The sequence below is a fragment of the Maylandia zebra genome, linkage group LG7, assembly GCF_041146795.1.
Source record: "Maylandia zebra isolate NMK-2024a linkage group LG7, Mzebra_GT3a, whole genome shotgun sequence".
Taxonomy (NCBI): domain Eukaryota; kingdom Metazoa; phylum Chordata; class Actinopteri; order Cichliformes; family Cichlidae; genus Maylandia; species Maylandia zebra.
The window spans coordinates 64426075-64444365 of record NC_135173.1 but is presented as its reverse complement, the minus strand read 5'-3'; the positions used below and the strand labels follow the sequence as shown (position 1 = coordinate 64444365).

At 43.6% G+C, this 18291-nt stretch overlaps 2 protein-coding genes across 2 annotated transcripts; one reads left to right on the top strand and one right to left on the bottom strand.

The window, feature by feature from the left end:
• Nucleotides 1–808: 808 nt before the first annotated feature.
• gabarapl2 (GABA(A) receptor-associated protein like 2) lies at nt 809–17428 on the bottom strand. The gene is made up of 4 exons (XM_004566115.5): nt 17214–17428; nt 15994–16049; nt 14912–15084; nt 809–2848 (listed from the first exon to the last, which is right to left on the bottom strand). The coding sequence occupies exons 1-4, from the start codon at nt 17245–17247 to the stop codon at nt 2734–2736; spliced, it is 378 nt and encodes a 125-aa protein (XP_004566172.1). The 5' UTR covers nt 17248–17428; the 3' UTR covers nt 809–2733.
• Nucleotides 9791–11862, top strand: LOC143419570 (uncharacterized). The gene is made up of 2 exons (XM_076886895.1): nt 9791–11338; nt 11598–11862. Exon 1 carries the CDS (start codon nt 9812–9814, stop codon nt 10757–10759), a length of 948 nt encoding a protein of 315 aa, XP_076743010.1. The 5' UTR covers nt 9791–9811; the 3' UTR covers nt 10760–11338; nt 11598–11862.
• Nucleotides 17429–18291: the final 863 nt, after the last annotated feature.

Below are 18291 nucleotides of genomic sequence, written 5' to 3'. Positions count from 1 at the left end.
TGTCTCTAGGGGCCACCGTACTCAGAGTCATCCATAGACGCTCTGCAGTGGACAGGTGTAACTTTCAGGTGTGCAAAATGAAGCCAGTGCGAGTCTTAAACCTGCCAGCAGGAGGCATCTCCTCCGGCCATAAGTCTGTGTGTATGAAACGTCATCCTTTGGCTCCATTGGTCTTTGAATTTGTTAAACTTTTTAAATACAAGTTTATTATCTCAGTTACAAGCTTGAAGTCATATTGAATGCAACGTGAGAGCTGAGAGATGAAAAGGCTGTGAATGCTTTGCAGACAAACAACACTTTACTTGAAGTTAATGACAAAGCACGGCGCGTCATTTCTAAACGCAGGTTTCGCTCCAGCCATGTTTGCAAGCCTATAAAGCCAAAAATAGAGTGGGACCTCCGTGTTTATTAACCCGATAGTTCTCCCGTTGTTTTAAAATTCATATTTAAATCTCATGACACATTCAGAAAAGATTCTGTTGAATTGTAAGTTTTTCAATCACTTTATGGTGATTGTTTTGTCACATTTTTCATTTTTTTAATGCTGTTTTTTTTTTTATCCTTGCCCCTATAAATATAGTTTTACTTACTTAATTACTTTTTTTAAGTAAAGACCTGAATACATCCTTCAGCCCTGGTTTTAAGTGTGTTTTCTGAGTAGCCAAGAAGTTCCGTTTTAATGACGATTTCATCCTTTCGGCTCTTTACTGTCCATTTTTTGAGCTCCCTAAAGTGAAATGGTGCAATGCACTGAAGTGTAAATCCCAGTTATCACAGCTCATTAATAACACAAAAGACACAGCAGGACTCGCGCAAAACAATTTAATTACAGATCTGTGAATATTCAATTCCCAATCACATTTCATGAGGGATGAGGTTTCCCAGAAATAAAAATCGCAAATAAATAGCGAGCTCTTTATTATTGTGGTTAATGAGCCCATAATTAAATGTTAAACAGGATTTAAACATAAACGTTCACACGAGTTTAATACAATTCAAATAGCTTTACTTTTTAATTAAATGTCACATAAGGACTCGACTGCACCCCAAGACACAGGTAGTAAAAATAAAACACTGAATGCTAAAATTTAAATATTGGATTAGAAAAAGAAAAAAGAGAGAAGTTCACCCACAGCTGTGAACTGCAGTCACCTCCCGGCCGCTCACGCTTGCGCACGCTGGCTAAGACGGTAACGCGACACTCCGGTCATCCATGTTGCACGGTGACAGACCAGCACATGTGCAAATCTGAGTGTGCAGTGACAACAAAGTTGGCAGGAACATGAAACTCTCAGTGCTAAATATACACCGCAGCTGAGTGTGAGCAGCTTTAATTTCCCGCTCAACCATAAATCGATGGTTTTTCAACGTGATTGTTGTCACCTTGTCAACTATAAATAGATCAACAACCAACGATGACAGAACAACAGTGAATCAATGTTATTTCAATGTCAGTGTCAGGTTTCATCGGTATTTCAATGTTGTTTCAACATTGGTTTTGTGTTGACATTTCCATCCTGACGATTCTGATGGTTCAGATGGAAAATCAACATCTGTTCAGTGTCTCCTTGCTATCTGGGTGCGGTCAATATGTTTGACTTGTACCATTACATCATTTATATTTAGCTAAACTCATTCACAGGTTATTATGAATCAGGGGGAATCAGAAGACTGTTGGAATATTTTATTAGTGCTGTCAGTGTAATATTCATAGAATAACTCCCACTGAACATTTCAGAACTTAATGGGTTTGAACAGAAATGTAACATTTTTAAAAGTTCAGTGAATTAATAACAATAAATAACGAGGCTTCGGTTGTTTGTGTCTCTAAATTGAGGAAATATTCATTAAGGTTTTATTAATTATAAGGTTGTTTTGTCATTAATTGTATTTTGTTTATATGTTGTTGTTTTTTCTGACGGTATTTTAAAACTTCAAGTAAAGTGTTGGATTTTTTGAAGCAGTTCAATGAATTCGTGTTTATCCAGCACAACATCCTGTGCCGAGAGACTACCGTCGGGCTGGGGCAGTCTCGGTAACATCCCGAGGAGTGGCGCCGGCTAACATTCACGTGCTTATGATCAACCTTCAAGCCTATCCTGGGCCTTCTAACGAGTATCTTTTGTCTTGTGGTGAACATTTCATACATGATATGATGAGCAATACAAAGAATGCGGGTAAGTATTCTAGTCACAGGATTACTGCGTCTCTTTCTCACTTCCACTGAACATAAATATCTGTCACAACAAATAAAATGGAGCATGACTGTGTCACATAATGATTGGTTTGTGCATGCGTGTGTGTGTGTGTGTTTATTAACAGTGCCAGGATGATGAATGGTATCTGAAGTGGCTTTAATGTACATGACTGTTATTCAGATTCGCGGCAGTGTTAAAGATAATTCTCTCAGTAACTGGCCTTGAAATGGAGATCATGATAAAGTTCAGCGTTTGTTTGTTTGTTTGTTTTTTACATCATCCAAGCATCTGGGGAAAAAAGTTTGTTTATTGTAGCAAACTCGCATCATAAATGAGCAGTTTTAAGTATCAAAAGCTGATCAGAAATGCAAGTGCCAAATGTGTAGGTGCGTTACCTGTGTAACACATGTAAAGGCCAATTTCTGAAGCACTATGCACCAGTATATGTTAAGCCCTAATGTGTCGGTGTGTTTGGGGTTTTGTGTGTGTGTGCGTGTGCAAGCGTGTGAGAGAGAAACTAGTAATCAGTTATGCATTAACCCTGTGCTGTATAAAAGGCCTTGTAACCAAAGGTGTTTTCTCCGCTGTAGGCCACGTACAGAAAGCCGTCCTCGTCCTTCTCCTTGTCGTACAGCTGGCCCATCGTCAGACTGAAACACAGTAAAAACCGAATAGTTAGATGATGCACAAAACAGAGTCAGTCATGTCTACAGGCTTTACCTAAAGACAGATTCGACACCATTGCATTACTGCGCCGAGTGTTTATGCCACCTTCATCTTTTTGTTTTGAGAGGTCATGAGTGTGAGCTTCTGAATAACATGCTGGAAGACGGCTATCGGATATCCTGGTTTCTGACTCATATCATGACCATAATTATTAAATTAAATTTAGGTTTTACTCAGTATCACTTCAAACTACTTTGAGTTAGCCCATTAAGTAATCAGGAACGTGAAGTCGCAGAGCAAAGAACCTCAGGAGTCGCCCCCTGCTGGCAATTAAAACAAATGCATATTGTGGAATAGATTCACTTTTAGGCCAACACCGTATAAAAAAAGGCCTGGGCAACAAACACATTACACCGACAGAAGCTCCTCGGCCTTGGAAACCCGTATCATTAAGCTCCTGGTGCACAGTTAATGTGCTGATGCCACAGGACTGAAATTCAATGAGACTGAAAACCGGATTCAGAAGCTGAGCCTGAGGTGTGGCCCAATACTAGCTATGTGCATTCTTTATATACAGTGCACATGTAACAGAGTCATAAATAACATTGTTATAATTACACAAAATGTGTTCTAAACCCCCAAACTTCTCCTTTTATACCTGACTTTTAGGACCTCCAAGCCTGTAGTTGTGTTCATTATCAGTTAGAGCCCCTCCTCATTCTTTTCTTCTTCTTTGGTGCAATACTATAAATACAGTGTACCCCTTTTGCCTCTCCACTTTTTCTACAATTCCCCTGTGGGAGAGGTGGGTGTCATTTCTTTCCAGCACCTTAAAGCACACATAATTCATATTTAACCACCCTGATGTTTATGATTGCGATTTTAATTCAGTTATTGTCATTATTGAGCCTGTTTTTGTAAGATGTTATAAGTGTGTGGTATGTGTGTGTCATAAATGTGTTTTAGGCGCCATAAATGATAGCATGAATATGTATTCCTTGCTAGCTTGGGAGCTGTGGTGGGTTGAGCTAATCCTCTTCCCCACTGTCTGTATTTGGTCGTAGGAGCTGGAGTGGGCAAATTATTTACTTGGAGGTCTTTCTTTCTTTTACCTTTTTTATCAGGTATGTCAGATTTCATGTTGTTTTTGTTTTATCTTATGTCAAATATGTTACGTGTAAATGCATATTTTATGTTTAATGTAAAAATAAATGCCACCCCTTTTTCTACAATTCCCCTGTGGGAGAGGAGCTGGAGTGGGCAAATTATTTACTTGGAGGTCTTTCTTTCTTTTACCTTTTTTATCAGACACAACGCAGAATCACACCGGTTACACTTGGTGCCGCTGACCCGTCACATCGCCAATCCGCGATCCACCCCTCCTCCTTCTGCTGCCGCTGTTTTCCCGCCTCCTCTCTGCAGCTGTGTGCCAGAATCCTGTGCCCTGCGCTTTGACTCACAGGTTTTTATATCGCGTGTGTGATCGATGCCCCGTAATTTGGCTTGCAGGCATCTCTGTCACGTGTGAACTTAAAGGGCAAATACGTAGGTGATCATTTTTGTCACTGTTTCATATTGTTGCCTCAAATTATACAGGCACGGATTGTAATTTTTTTTCTCTATTGATATTGGCTTTTACAGCCTGTTTTAATTGAGAGGAGAAAACAACATTTTATTTTCTATGGTGTTTTGATTCTTTGATGTTTTTTTTCTTCTCCCCACATTTCATTGTTTTGTGAAGTTTTGCATAATTGTGTGTGGGGGTTAGGCTCGTTTTTTTTTGCTGTTGAACAGTGATATCTCACTTGGGCCAACATGTTAAGTGAGGAAACTGTGGATAGCGCTTTGCCTGATCTGTTCTCTGCGGGGAGTAATATGACCTTTGGTTTGGGGAGGGGTCATCAGATTGCTCCAAAGTTTTTTGGGAGGGGTAGGCCAGTAGTCCCGGGTATTGGTGCCCACACTGTAGACCAGCCAGTGATGCACTCACCATTAATGCCAGCAGCTAGCTCCACACCAGCTGCTTGCGAACGCCAAACACACACCCAGGCTGTCACTAGTGACATGTTGAGCAGCTTGATCACTGACTTAGCAAAGCAAATTGGGGAAAATATCACATCCTCTCTTAACTCTATGCACCAGCCAGCCCCCACCCAGCCACAGTCTCCCCAGAATGTGCCCTCGAGCTGCAATGACCAGTCCCAGCTGAAGGTTGTTGTTCAGTCAGACACCAAAGCTCCACCATACTTCAAGGGTGACAACACAGATCTATTTCCCATCGGTGAATGGGAGGACATGATGAGATGTTATCTGCACAGAATCAGCTGTGACACAGATGAAGAAATGTTTGCCATATTAATGTCTAGACTAACTGGCAAAGCCAGAGATGTGGTCAAGGTGTCACTTCGTTGCCGCCCTGAGTTGAATCGGAATGATCCTATTACTGCTGTGTTTGACATACTGAGGTCTAACTTCAGCGACTTGACATATTCCAGCCTGCCCATGAAAGATTTCTACAGTACTGTGCCACGTCCAGGTGAGAACGCCATGGATTACTGGATCCGGTTGAACAAGTCTATTGATGCTGCTGATGAGTGTCTCCGCAGGCGCGGCAAGATGGTAGAGGACCCCAGTAGTGAGGTTGTTTCGATGTTCATTAATCACTGTCCTGACCACAGTCTTACGTTGTCTTTTCAACTGAAGGCCCCTGAGGAGTGGACTGCAGCTGAGGTTCAGAGCCGTCTGGACAACTATGTGAGGAAAATGAGACAGTCTAGTGTTTTGTCTCATAATACAGCAAGTCTGTCCATCCCGCATCAGAGCCCTGTCGCTGTTAACAGCCAGCCCCACTCCAGCGGTGCTCAAGCAGTCCCAGTAACACATGAGCCAGCTTCGTATCCTATGCCCTCTGTTCCCTCTGCAGCCACATGTCAGCCTCTCTCTTCTGATGGCATGGTAAGTGTGCAGCAGCCCTCTGCTTGTCCTCCTTTGACTCTACATGTCATGCCCCCATCTTTGCCAGTTTCTGGCCCTCCTCCAGCTGAGCCAGGTGTTCAACAGATGGTAGCACTGTTTGACAAGGTTCTGTCCATGTGCACTGCATCACTAGCCACTGGTCCTAGGTGCCCACAACCCACAGGTCATTCCCATGGGCACCGCAATGCTCATCGTGCTTCGTGCAGAGTGTGTGGCTCACATGAACACACAACCCATGTGCATTGTAGGCTGTACAAGCTATGCCACAGCTGCTTTGACCCTGGACACATGAGGCGTGAATGCCCACAGTTGCACCAGAAACTAAGCGTTTCAGTCCCTCCTCCCACCGATGCTGCTTTAAACTAGCCAGCCCATGTAACGAGAGGGGTAGCATGGGCAGTGTTGATGAAACCCTCAGAAATGCAACAGACCCAGAAGCCATATATGTTAACTGCTGTAGTAGCCTCTCTGATGAGAAGACTGTTATTATGGGTTCACAAAGAGTTGGCAGGGCTAGTGAGTTGTTTTACACTCCAGTGTCGGTCAGTGGCCGGTGTTCCCTGACAAGCATGCTTGATTCAGGAAGTATGTCATGCACACTAAGTGAAGAGGCTGATAGCAAGCTAAGAGCCGCTGGTGTTGCTCTGATTCCGCAGCATATCCCTGAAAATGTGGTGCTGGTTGGTTGCGGTGGCCTTCTCACACAACCGAAATGCATCTATGATTTGGACATTGAAGTATATGGGACTAGGTTTCTTGTACCAACATTTGTGGTTCCTGGGCAAAAAGATGAGCTCATCGTGGGGAGCAATGTGATCCGGCCCATCATTCAGAAGATGAAGGCTGATACAAAGTACTGGGAGCTTATTAACTCCAATTACACTGGCACTGATTGTGAAGACTTCCTGCAGTTGCTGAGCTGTATCTCACGGTGGTCTGCTCCTGTGTTGCCAGATAAAGTAGGTACAGTCAGGTTGCGGAAGAGTGTCACTCTCCTGCCACAAAAAGAATATGTAGTTTGGGGAAAGCTGCCACCTTCTGCCCTCGTGTCTCCAGGAAGTACTGTCGTTGTGGAACCCACGTCAGCCCGTTCCACTCCAAAGAACATAATGGTGGGGCGCATTATAACACCCATGTGGGGAGATCGTTGGGTCCCTATGAAAGTCCTTAACCCAACAGAGAGCCCTGTGACACTTCGTCGCAATGCTAAGATTGCGGATGTCTTTCCTTGTATTGCTGTGGAGGACCTGCCCATCACTCAAGGTCTCTGCGAGACTCTGACTGACCAGCATACCAGTTTTCCCCCCTCATCAGACTCTGTGCCTGACTCTGCACAGCTACTCAAAGATGCTGGGTTGGCTGACATTGATATTGAGGGCTGTGAAGTGTCAGATGGGTGGAAGAGGAAATTGGTGGAGCTTGTGTTGACTTACCAAGATGTGTTCTCTAGAGACAAACTGGACTGTGGTGAGGTGAAAGACTTTGTCCATCGTATCCACCTCACTGACGACCGCCCTTTCAGGCTTCCCTATCGCAGAGTACCCCCGGCTCACTATCACAAGTTGCGAGAGGTGCTGTCAGACATGGAGATGAAAGGCATCATCAGTAAGTCCACCAGCGAATACGCCTCGCCACTGGTAATGGTTTGGAAGAAGTCAGGTGACTTGAGGATATGCACTGACTTCCGCTGGCTCAATGCCAAAACCATTAAGGATGCTCACCCACTGCCCCATCAGGCTGACTGTCTTGCTGCCCTTGGTGGGAATGCTTTCTTCAGCACCATGGACCTCACATCTGGGTTCTACAACGTTCCCCTCCATGAGTCTGACAGACGGTACACTGCTTTCACTACACCTCTTGGCCTGTATGAGTACAACAGACTTCCCCAGGGTCTATGCAACAGCCCAGCATCTTTCATGCGGATGATGCTCAGCATCTTTGGTGATTTGAACTTTTCCAGCCTCCTGTGTTATCTTGATGACCTGCTGGTGTTTGCGCCTTCAGAAGAGGAGGCCCTAAGACGTCTTGAGATTGTTTTCTCTCGCCTGAGGACCAGCAATCTGAAGCTGGCGCAGAAAAAATGTCACTTTCTCAGACGCTCTGTGAGGTTTTTGGGTCATGTCGTGGATGCTGGTGGTGTCTCGGTTGATCAGGATAAAGTGAGGGTTATCGCCAATTTTCAGAAGACTGACCTTATGGATGGTGACAGTTGCACCCCTTCTCAGAGGAAAGTGAGATCCTTCCTTGGCATGGTGATGTTTTACCAGCATTTTATTCCAGGGTGCTCTCGTATTGCGAAGCCACTCTTTGCTCTAACTGCCGGTCAGAAGAGGACTAAAGGCTGCCATGGGAGTCGGAAACCTGGAACTTTTCGCAAGCTCACCCCTCAAGATTGGACTCCTGCTTGTGAGAAAGCATTTGAGGGACTCAAAGGTGCACTCCTCAGCTGTGCGGTGCTGGCACATCCTGATTTTGAGAGGCCATTCATCCTTTCAACTGACGCTTCCATGGATGGGCTGGGTGCTGTCTTATCCCAGGTGCCAGCTGGTGAGGAGAGAGCAAGACCTATAGCCTTTGCTAGTAAGTCTCTCAGCCGCAGTCAGGCCAAATACCCAGCACACCGGCTCGAATTTTTGGCTCTGAAGTGGGCTGTGTGCGATAAGTTCAGCCACTGGCTCAAGGGTCATCGGTTCACTGTCTGGACTGATAACAATCCTCTCACATACATTCTGACTAAGCCAAAGCTGGATGCCTGTGAACAGCGTTGGGTCTCTAAGCTTGCACCATACTGCTTTGAGATCAAATATGTTCCTGGAAAGCTGAACATTGTGGCAGACACCCTGAGCAGGGAACCGTTTGTGAGGCCGTTGGCCCAGCGGCTCCTGTAGGAGCCCTACTTTGAGCTGCTAGAGCAAGTCAGTGGTGTGAAAGATGCCAGTGTCCAAGATGCCTTCCGTTTGACCTGTCAACCTCAATCGATACGCAGTGCTCCACCCTCTGCTGTGCTTGATGTGTCTCTGTCAACTGATGACGTGTCTTCTCTCATGTCTTCGCTCTGTGAGTGGGAGTCTGCTTCTCGCCAGCGTGCAACATCCCTCGCTGGTCACCTAACCTCCATCAGTCCACCTGACTGTGATGTTACTCATGCGCTGTCCCGTGCTGATCTCCTGTCTCATCAAACAGGGGATCCTGTGATCTCCAGAGTAGCCCGCTATGTTGAGCGTAAGCGCAGACCCTCCAGACGTGAGCGCTGTCATGAGAACCAACATACGTTGCGGCTCCTGAAACAATGGGATAAGCTCACATTCCTCAATGGTGTCCTCTACAGAGTCGTGAGGGACCCACTGACCAAACACAAGAGATTCCAGTTTGTGGTACCTGACTCCCTAAAACAAGTGGTGCTGTCTGGCATACACGACAATGCTGGTCATCAAGGTCAACCTCGCACACTCTCCTTGGCTCGTCAGCGTTTTTTCTGGTATGATATGGAGAAGGATGTGCGCGGTCATGTGAGAAATTGCCGCAGGTGTGTTCTCAGCAAGACCCCAGAGCCAGCAGCTAGGGCCCCGTTGGAAAGCATTAAGACCTGTGCTCCACTGGAACTTGTGTGCATTGACTTCTGGTCAGCTGAGGACAGCAACAACAAGTCTGTGGATGTCCTTGTGATTACTGACCACTTCACAAAATTAGCACATGCATTCCAATGCCAGGATCAGACAGCTAAGAGAGTCGCTAAAAAGCTCTGGGATGGATTCTTCTGTGTGTATGGCTTCCCTCAGCGCATTCACTCTGACCAGGGAGCTAGTTTTGAGAGTGAGCTGCTTGCAGAGCTTCTGGTTTTGGGTGGCGTTGCCAAATCCCACACTTCACCATACCACCCCATGGGTAATGGTACCACAGAGAGATTTAATCGCACCCTTGGAAACATGTTACGGTCCCTACCCCCCAGATGTAAGCAGAAATGGCCGCAGATGATACAGTCCATGACGTTTGTGTATAACTGTACGGCACACGAGACCACCGGCTTTGCGCCATTCTACCTGATGTTTGGGAGGGTGCCAAGGTTGCCAGTTGACCTCATGTTTCGGGATGTCCTTCATGATGACACCATTTGTGACTATAATACCTATGTCAAGTCACTGATGGATGACCTGCGCTCTGCCATGCTCCGAGCCCAGGAACACAGCACAATGGAGCAGAGACACCAGTCTGACCAGTACAACAGAAAAGTGAAGGGTCTGCCTCTTTCACTAGGGGACCAGGTGTTGTTGGCAAACAAGGGAGTCAGAGGAAAAAGGAAGCTCTCTGACAAATGGGAACCTGTTGTGTACACGGTAGTTGACTTGGATCCTGCTCTTCACATCTGCCGTATCAGAGACAAAGAAGGTCATGAGCGTGTGGTGCATCGCAACCTGCTCCTTCAAGTTAACTTTTTGCCCTTGGACACAACACTGAATGACGATGCTGCACATCCTGCTGTGAGCGTTGTCAGTGGACCCGCTGAGTCTGACCTGGATGGGTCTGTGACATCTTTTGGGGGCACAGGAGCTGTACCTCCTGCCACCTGGACTGTGGATTCCGTCTCCAGCATTGGCGAGTGTGATGACCGCACACTATCATGGATCCATCAGCAATCTGCCGCTGACCCGGTCGAAGATGGCGTTCATGGGACCCCTCCCATAATGGGTGTTTCTGATCTTGGTGGGCTGGCTGGTGATGGAGCCTCCCCAGGCTCCCCTGCTGCTTTCCCGTCCCACACTTTTCATTCTCTTGAACCCAAAAATGTGGACGTGGATCAAGGACTTACCACACGTTTTGGTAGAATCATTAAACCAGTTCGTCACTTGATTGAATCAATGGCTCAACTTGAAACACTCCTTGGTGTTGAACCTGTTCAAGCAGCGGTTATTGATGTGTGAATTTGCTTATTTCTGTATGTTTTTCATTGCTATTGTTTTTGGAAAAGAATAATACAGGCACAGAGTTCATTGTATTTTGTCAGTCTGTGCAGTCTGATAGTGACGCCCATAGATATTATGGCCTGTTTTGTGTGGTGTAAATGGCACCTCATTTTGTCTATAGAAAGTCCTGGGATCTTGCTAGGCGCCGAGCAGGTCTCAGGTCTCTTATCCTCCTTGGAGGAAGCTATGTTGCTGATCTAATTCATTGTATATGCGATGTGAATTTGTTTGAGGCCACTGTATCTGTTATTGTGGGTTTATATATTTTTTTTTTGGTGTACCCTTTAGGATTTTGTGTAATTCTTGGGGGGTGAATGTAACAGAGTCATAAATAACATTGTTATAATTACACAAAATGTGTTCTAAACCCCCAAACTTCTCCTTTTATACCTGACTTTTAGGACCTCCAAGCCTGTAGTTGTGTTCATTATCAGTTAGAGCCCCTCCTCATTCTTTTCTTCTTCTTTGGTGCAATACTATAAATACAGTGTACCCCTTTTGCCTCTCCCCTTTTTCTACAATTCCCCTGTGGGAGAGGTGGGTGTCATTTCTTTCCAGCACCTTAAAGCACACATAATTCATATTTAACCACCCTGATGTTTATGATTGCGATTTTAATTCAGTTATTGTCATTATTGAGCCTGTTTTTGTAAGATGTTATAAGTGTGTGGTATGTGTGTGTCATAAATGTGTTTTAGGCGCCATAAATGATAGCATGAATATGTATTCCTTGCTAGCTTGGGAGCTGTGGTGGGTTGAGCTAACCCTCTTCCCCACTGTCTGTATTTGGTCGTAGGAGCTGGAGTGGGCAAATTATTTACTTGGAGGTCTTTCTTTCTTTTACCTTTTTTATCAGGTATGTCAGATTTCATGTTGTTTTTGTTTTATCTTATGTCAAATATGTTACGTGTAAATGCATATTTTATGTTTAATGTAAAAATAAATGCCACCCCTTTTTCTACAATTCCCCTGTGGGAGAGGAGCTGGAGTGGGCAAATTATTTACTTGGAGGTCTTTCTTTCTTTTACCTTTTTTATCAGACACAACGCAGAATCACACCGGTTACACACAGATATATCAAAATCCTTCTTGAAGCAACTCTCACCACTCTATAGTGACCTTGGTAATTCCACCCAGCAGTTATTTGGGCAGCTCCACCCTTTAAATGGAGGAACAGATATAAAAGTAATTTGAAACTGTAATCTAAGTACCAGGATTTAACTGCATGTACTGAGATTTTGTAGACACAAGTTGATATGTGATGATAACTTGTCTGTGGTTTTGGGCATTTGACAATCATTCTAGCAAATGTTCCTCCTCAGGGTTCATGCGGGAGATCTGTGGATAGACCCACTGCCAACCCAAAAGGGCAAACCTGCTATGGGCTAGCCTAGTTTAACCCTCAAGGCCCAGATCGTGGTTTTCTGTGGGGAACCAATGATGGGTTTGCCTGCAGAAAACCTGCACTTTTCACACTGTTCAAAGTTAAACTGCAGAAGCAGAACTGCAGACCGTGTGCCTTTAAAAGTAAAAGTTAGCTGCAGCGTTTACTTTAAAGGTGGGAACTGCGTCGATTTTACAACAACAACAACTAGTAATTACTGAGAATTACCTGGGAAATCTGCCAACCAGTCTAGCATTGCACATTTCCTTAGCAACCAGTGGTTATGTCATGTCAAATATGACAAAGACCTGAGCAATGTTAAGCCCTACTGTGTCGGTGTGTCTAAATTTCATTAGACTCACTGTCAAATCTGATAAAAACTACAGGCCGTCTGTTTAATACCTTCAATGGGAGCGTGAGGTTGAGAGCTCAGCGATTACAGCCAGATGCATGTTTTTGCAACATGAACATGAACATTCCTCACAACAGCTGATTTACGTGTGGAATAAATTCCTCATAAAAAATGAATTTAAGTTTTAAAAATAAAAAAGAGCCGCTAGTGGTTCTTCCTTCTGGTTCCATTTATCAAAGCTGTGGACTGTAGGAGCTGTGCTTCTGAAACATCTTTGACATCCTCTTGCTAAACAACTACTTGGAGCAACCACATCAGTAGAGACGATGCCAAAAAACGTTGTCCCAGAGCCAGTCTTTTTTGTGGAACTGGTTCTAGATTTGGCTCCAGCATTATTGCTTTGTTAGTGAAGAGGTGGCATACGTGCTGTGGCTAGACTTTAATAAGGAGAGCAGTATCAGCGTGCTACAAAGCACTCAGAAGCAGATTCCTTTGATAAGCCGCCTCTCTCTGATCCCATCCCGTCCCGCCTCCACCAGTCAGAGCAGATGGCTGCACCTACTTGTTTCTGATGGACACTTCTTCCTGTTAACAGGGAGTTTGCCCTCCCCACTTTTGTCAACTGCTTCCTGATAGGGTCCCTTGTGATTGCTGGGGTTTCTTTCTAATAATGCAGGGTTTTAGCCTCACAATATGAAGCACAATGAAGTGACTTTTGTTAGAAATTGGTGCTATATAAGTAAAACCGGATTTAATTGAATAAACGACGAATAGATGAGAGACTTTCATGCTGCCTTATGAAAGAAAGTACAGGAGCATAAAGAGCATAAAACAGCTTCTTCCCATCGACCATCAGGCTACTCAACACTCACACCTAGAAAACTGCTGATCCCTGTGCAATATCTACCTTAAGTGCAAAGCACTATAGTAAAAATAATATATGGTGGAGAGTGATGTGTCATGATTTATAAGATGAATCATCATGAACATAATTCAATGACCACTAACAATTACGGTGGACAATAACACGTCCACGTTAAGTTGCGCTGATGAACTGAATTATTTAACATTAGCTTCACCACTACGTGAGCTACCTGGATATTCTTTGCCTCTCTGAAAGGACTGTGACAGCGAGCTCTGTCTGTCTGGGTCAATTTGAGGAATTTACATACACATTACCTCCTCTCTTCATTTCTTGTGCTTTTTCATGGTCTTTTATGGTTGATGGTGTAGCCACAGAAGAGAATTTTCTTCGAATACATACAGTATCACTGTTTTTAGTATTTACAGCTGTTTAGTGCCGGTAGGACACGTGACCCAAGGGCAACTAAACACAGGACAGCAAAGTGTCCAAAGAGGAGCAGTGTTTACACAGACATGACTTCTTTCTGGTGAATGGGAGCAACGCACAGAACTTAGAGGAGAGAAACAAAGTATCGATGCTATCGCACTAATATTGCTCCAATACCAATACCAGCGCTGGTATCGATACTACCGATATTTGGATCGATCCACCCTTGACGCCCCCACCCCTTCTATAATATTCACCTACCTCTATTATTTCCATCTATTCCACTGTTTACCCATACCATTGATAAAGCTGCTAACATTAGGATTACTTGGTGTTTTAAATTATGATAATATATTACTCTTTTATTCTTGTTCATGTTTGTCTGTATACACCAAGTTCAGCTGTGCTTCCAGTTTCTTTGTTTACTTAACCTTACAACAACCATGAAGCTTATTCCATCTTAAAACTGGTGAAAGTTTTGATTGAGGTGAAAGTGTAGCTTCAGACTCAAATGGAGCTGGATAAGAAATACTTCTACATACGATCCTGCTCATCAGTTACACAAGATGAATGGTTAAACACATTTTAGGTAACACACAGTGCGCACATTACAGCTTTGATAACGTCAGGCTGTTGATCCAGGGTAAAATGTGGCTAACAGATTTTAAACATATTTATTTTTATGTATTTATTGCAGAAATTTTGCTGTAACTATGTAATGAATTCTGGCGATATGGCCAAAAACCACTAAACTCGAATCAGTTAATTCTTGGTTCCCAGGAGACATCTGAGTGAGGAGAACAGATGCTAAAAAAATCAACGTAACTCACATTTCTTTCTTAAGCTACAACTACAGAGTACAATTCATGCAATTCAAAGTAAATATTAACAATATACAGCATAAATATTTATTTCAAAGGTATTGTTAAACTCAAAAAAAGTTCAAATCATCTAACACATTTACATTCAATAAAATTATCGAGAAGAATGAGTTGGCACAAGGTTTTTTGGTCTCTGTGGTGCACACTCATGAGTTTGACCTTTAAATCTACTGACTTGCTGCAGAACGCAGCGCACTCTCACCTGGACTGGGGGACCGTTTTGTCAACGAAGAGGAAGATGGCTTTCTCTGAAGGCAGCTGGATGCGTTTCCTGATGATCCACATGAACTGGGCCACAGTGATGTCAGAGGGCACCAGGTACTTCCTCTTATCTATGTCCACTATCTGAGAGCCAGAAACCTTCTCCACTATCACCTGGAGTGCACACATTAACAGACAAATGCATTCTTACACACTGTGGTCATGCTGTGTGTGGGCCACAAATCTCCCAATACTGTAGCAAACACCTGCACTCCCTATCTGAAAGCTTCTGGCTGACCATTAAGCTTAGCCTTACAATAATGTCTGTGAGTGAAGTTGTAAGAACATATGTCACCAGTAAGCCCTCAGCAGCAAGGTACTTGTAAGGTTTTAAGGTGCGTCACAATCCATGGCTGATAGTCCTTCTTCTATCCACGCATGTTTTTATTGCATTTGCAATTTTCACTGGCTGAATGCAACACCAAACGTCACAGAGCCATAACTGTGGCCCATCCCAGCTGCCATAGTGCGAGAGGTAGAGTGTGCCCAGGTTGTCGCTGCGTCTGTGACGCACAACATCATTAAAGGATTCAGACAAAGGAGGGAAAATCCCACTGCACAAGGGACAAGGCTGAAAACTAATTTTAAATTTTGATCTCTGGGGTCCTCATGTTCTACTGCATTAGAGACAGACATTGCTCTCTATAGTAATCACTGCATGGGCTTAGGAATACATTAGTAAACCATGGTCAATGGAAAAAATAGACAAACTGAACAGACCTAGGCACTCTGCTGGGGCCTAACTTAATTAAGACAGACTGAGGAGAAATGGAAAGTTGTCCTGTGGTCATTTTCTGCCCGGATAGGCAGAAGAAAATGGATGGTGGTCTGGTCAATCAGAATCTCAAATTCTTTATGGAAACCGTGAATGTTGCATCCTCCAGGCTAAAGATGAGAAGGACCATCCTTCTTGCTACGGGCCTACAGCTCTGCTTATTTAAACAATGCCAGAGGACTGCACATTTACCCAATCCTGATGTGAATTTAGCAGGTTTTGGGTGACTGCCCTCCCCCACAACTCACCGGTACTCTGTCAGGATATTTGTTGCGTATTTTGGCTGACTCCACACATCGGTGCTCTGAAGGAGAGACAGGAAACAAACAGGAAGTCAGAGATTAAAGGGCTGAGCGAGGCCTCTTGGGATTCCTCTGGCCTTTCAAGCCAAGGCTAGTCAGATATATCGGCTCAAATGCACATTCAAGCACAGCATTAAGGTTGACTGCAGTTTACGCAGACAGAGCGGCGGATGCCTTCTAACATCAACTCACAGTGTGATCATGTGTGTTAAAGTGGACACTTAAAGGCATTACTGTCACAGATCAGTAGTAAGTCACATCAGCAGCTTTTATTAAGTGATTATTATATCAGGAGGAGGAAAGAGCATCTATTGGAGGAAAGACTGCATGCAGCAGGGAAAACAATGAACAGAGGTCAGAGAGGATGAGGTGATGGGTGAGAAGATGTGTGCTTCATTTAGGTGCACACTTTCATTAGCCCAGTTAAGAGGCCTACTTTTGCTGTGTGTTTCTTTAAAAAGGAACTTCGAGATTATCTGAAGAGAGTATGGAGACAAAGGCTGAGGAGCAAAGCCGTTCCAGCAATCTAAATTTGGAGAGAACTTTACACCAAACTCAGTTCCAAATTCTGGCACATTATTAATAAACATAATAACACTTACACTGTTTGTGTTAGGTGTTACCAGCTCTGAATCACTGAGGAAGCCCTCTTCAGTACCCATTTAAGTTATAAGGCCTAGTTAAATAGACCCTGGAGGGGGTTACCCAGCAGCATGAACCAACACAAAAAGTTGTAGCCCTACTGCATACAGCCGAATTTGCCACAACAGTCCCTGACAGCCCTTAATCATGTTATTACCACAGGGTTTTAAGTAGTGATTACATATAGGCAAAGCAACATTAAATTGTGGGATTTTTAAATGCATTTTGGTTAAGAACATGCATGCAGTGGAAAAACACATTTCGGGGTAGGATTGATTGGATGCATCAGGGATATGAAAGGTGAGCCGGATTTTGACAGCGGTCATAACACTTGCAAGAATAATCTTAGCATTAGTTGCTAGCCATGCAGCATCAGCCATCATGGATTTATATGCTGAGGCAAGCAATACATTTCTACACCTATATGGGATGAGATGGCAACAATGGATGCGGAGAAAAAGACAGAACGGAGGGTGCGTGACATGACAAGATCTCTCGTTTCATAACAATCCAAACCCCTTTACCGAGGGAATGGTCCTCTTTAAACATCCATTTCATCTTTGCTGGATCCCCGCACTGACGCGTGACGGCAGGGTCGAAAGGCGGGCTTCTGAATCTGCGGATAATGTCCAAAAATCCAGACAAAAGCGGTCAAAACAAAACGTCAACAACCCCGCTGAGCCAGGAGCTTTCAGCTGTCCGTCTATCAGGGAGGTGACGTCACTGTCTGACACAGGGGAGGTGCTGATGGTTTTGGTGCTGCCTTCAAGTGCTCTCAGTCCAGCTACGAATGCAAGGGTGTCAACCATAAGGTCCGGGGGCCATCTTCGGCCGGGCAAAGAGTGTAATCAGGCACATTGGGGGGTTTTGGAAAATGTGAAAGATGACAAATATTGGACTTTTAACTGTATTTTCATACCTTTTACAGCTTTTCCCACCTCATAGCCATTCATAACAAAGTAATTAAGTAACAAATAAGCAATTAAATGATGCTCTACTAGAGCAATTTATTGATTTGCAAAAAGTCCACAGACAAAAAATTAAAAAAAAAAAAATTAACAACTAAAACTTTCTGTTATATAATTACAGAACAGTCTGGGCAATGAGATAGCAGAATTGCTTCTCTAATTTTACACATGTATTTTTTTTTTTACAACATAAGCCCAGAATCATTAAGGCTGGTGTTACTTTTTCACTAACTACAGTACAAAAACGTTATCATGTAGAAAAACCGATTTGGACTGTAAATGTGCAGTTAAACCTCTGGTCAATGACAATAAGCAGAGTTTCACTCATCTGGCCCACTTAAGATCAAAGTGGTCTGCATGTGGGCCACAATGTAAAATGAATTTGACATCGGTGTTAATGCATAATGAACCCATCCAACCATCCATAATAATAATAATAATAATAATAATAATAACAAACACAAAATTATCTTTAATGATGATTTATTTTCTATTGTGTACAATTATATATTATGTAGCAATTAATATCTTATTTTAAGATGAAAACTACCACACAGAATTTCATTATGTGACTGCATAGTGAAAAATAAAGAATATTTAGATTGGCATGTAAAGGGAAAATGCAAAATGAACA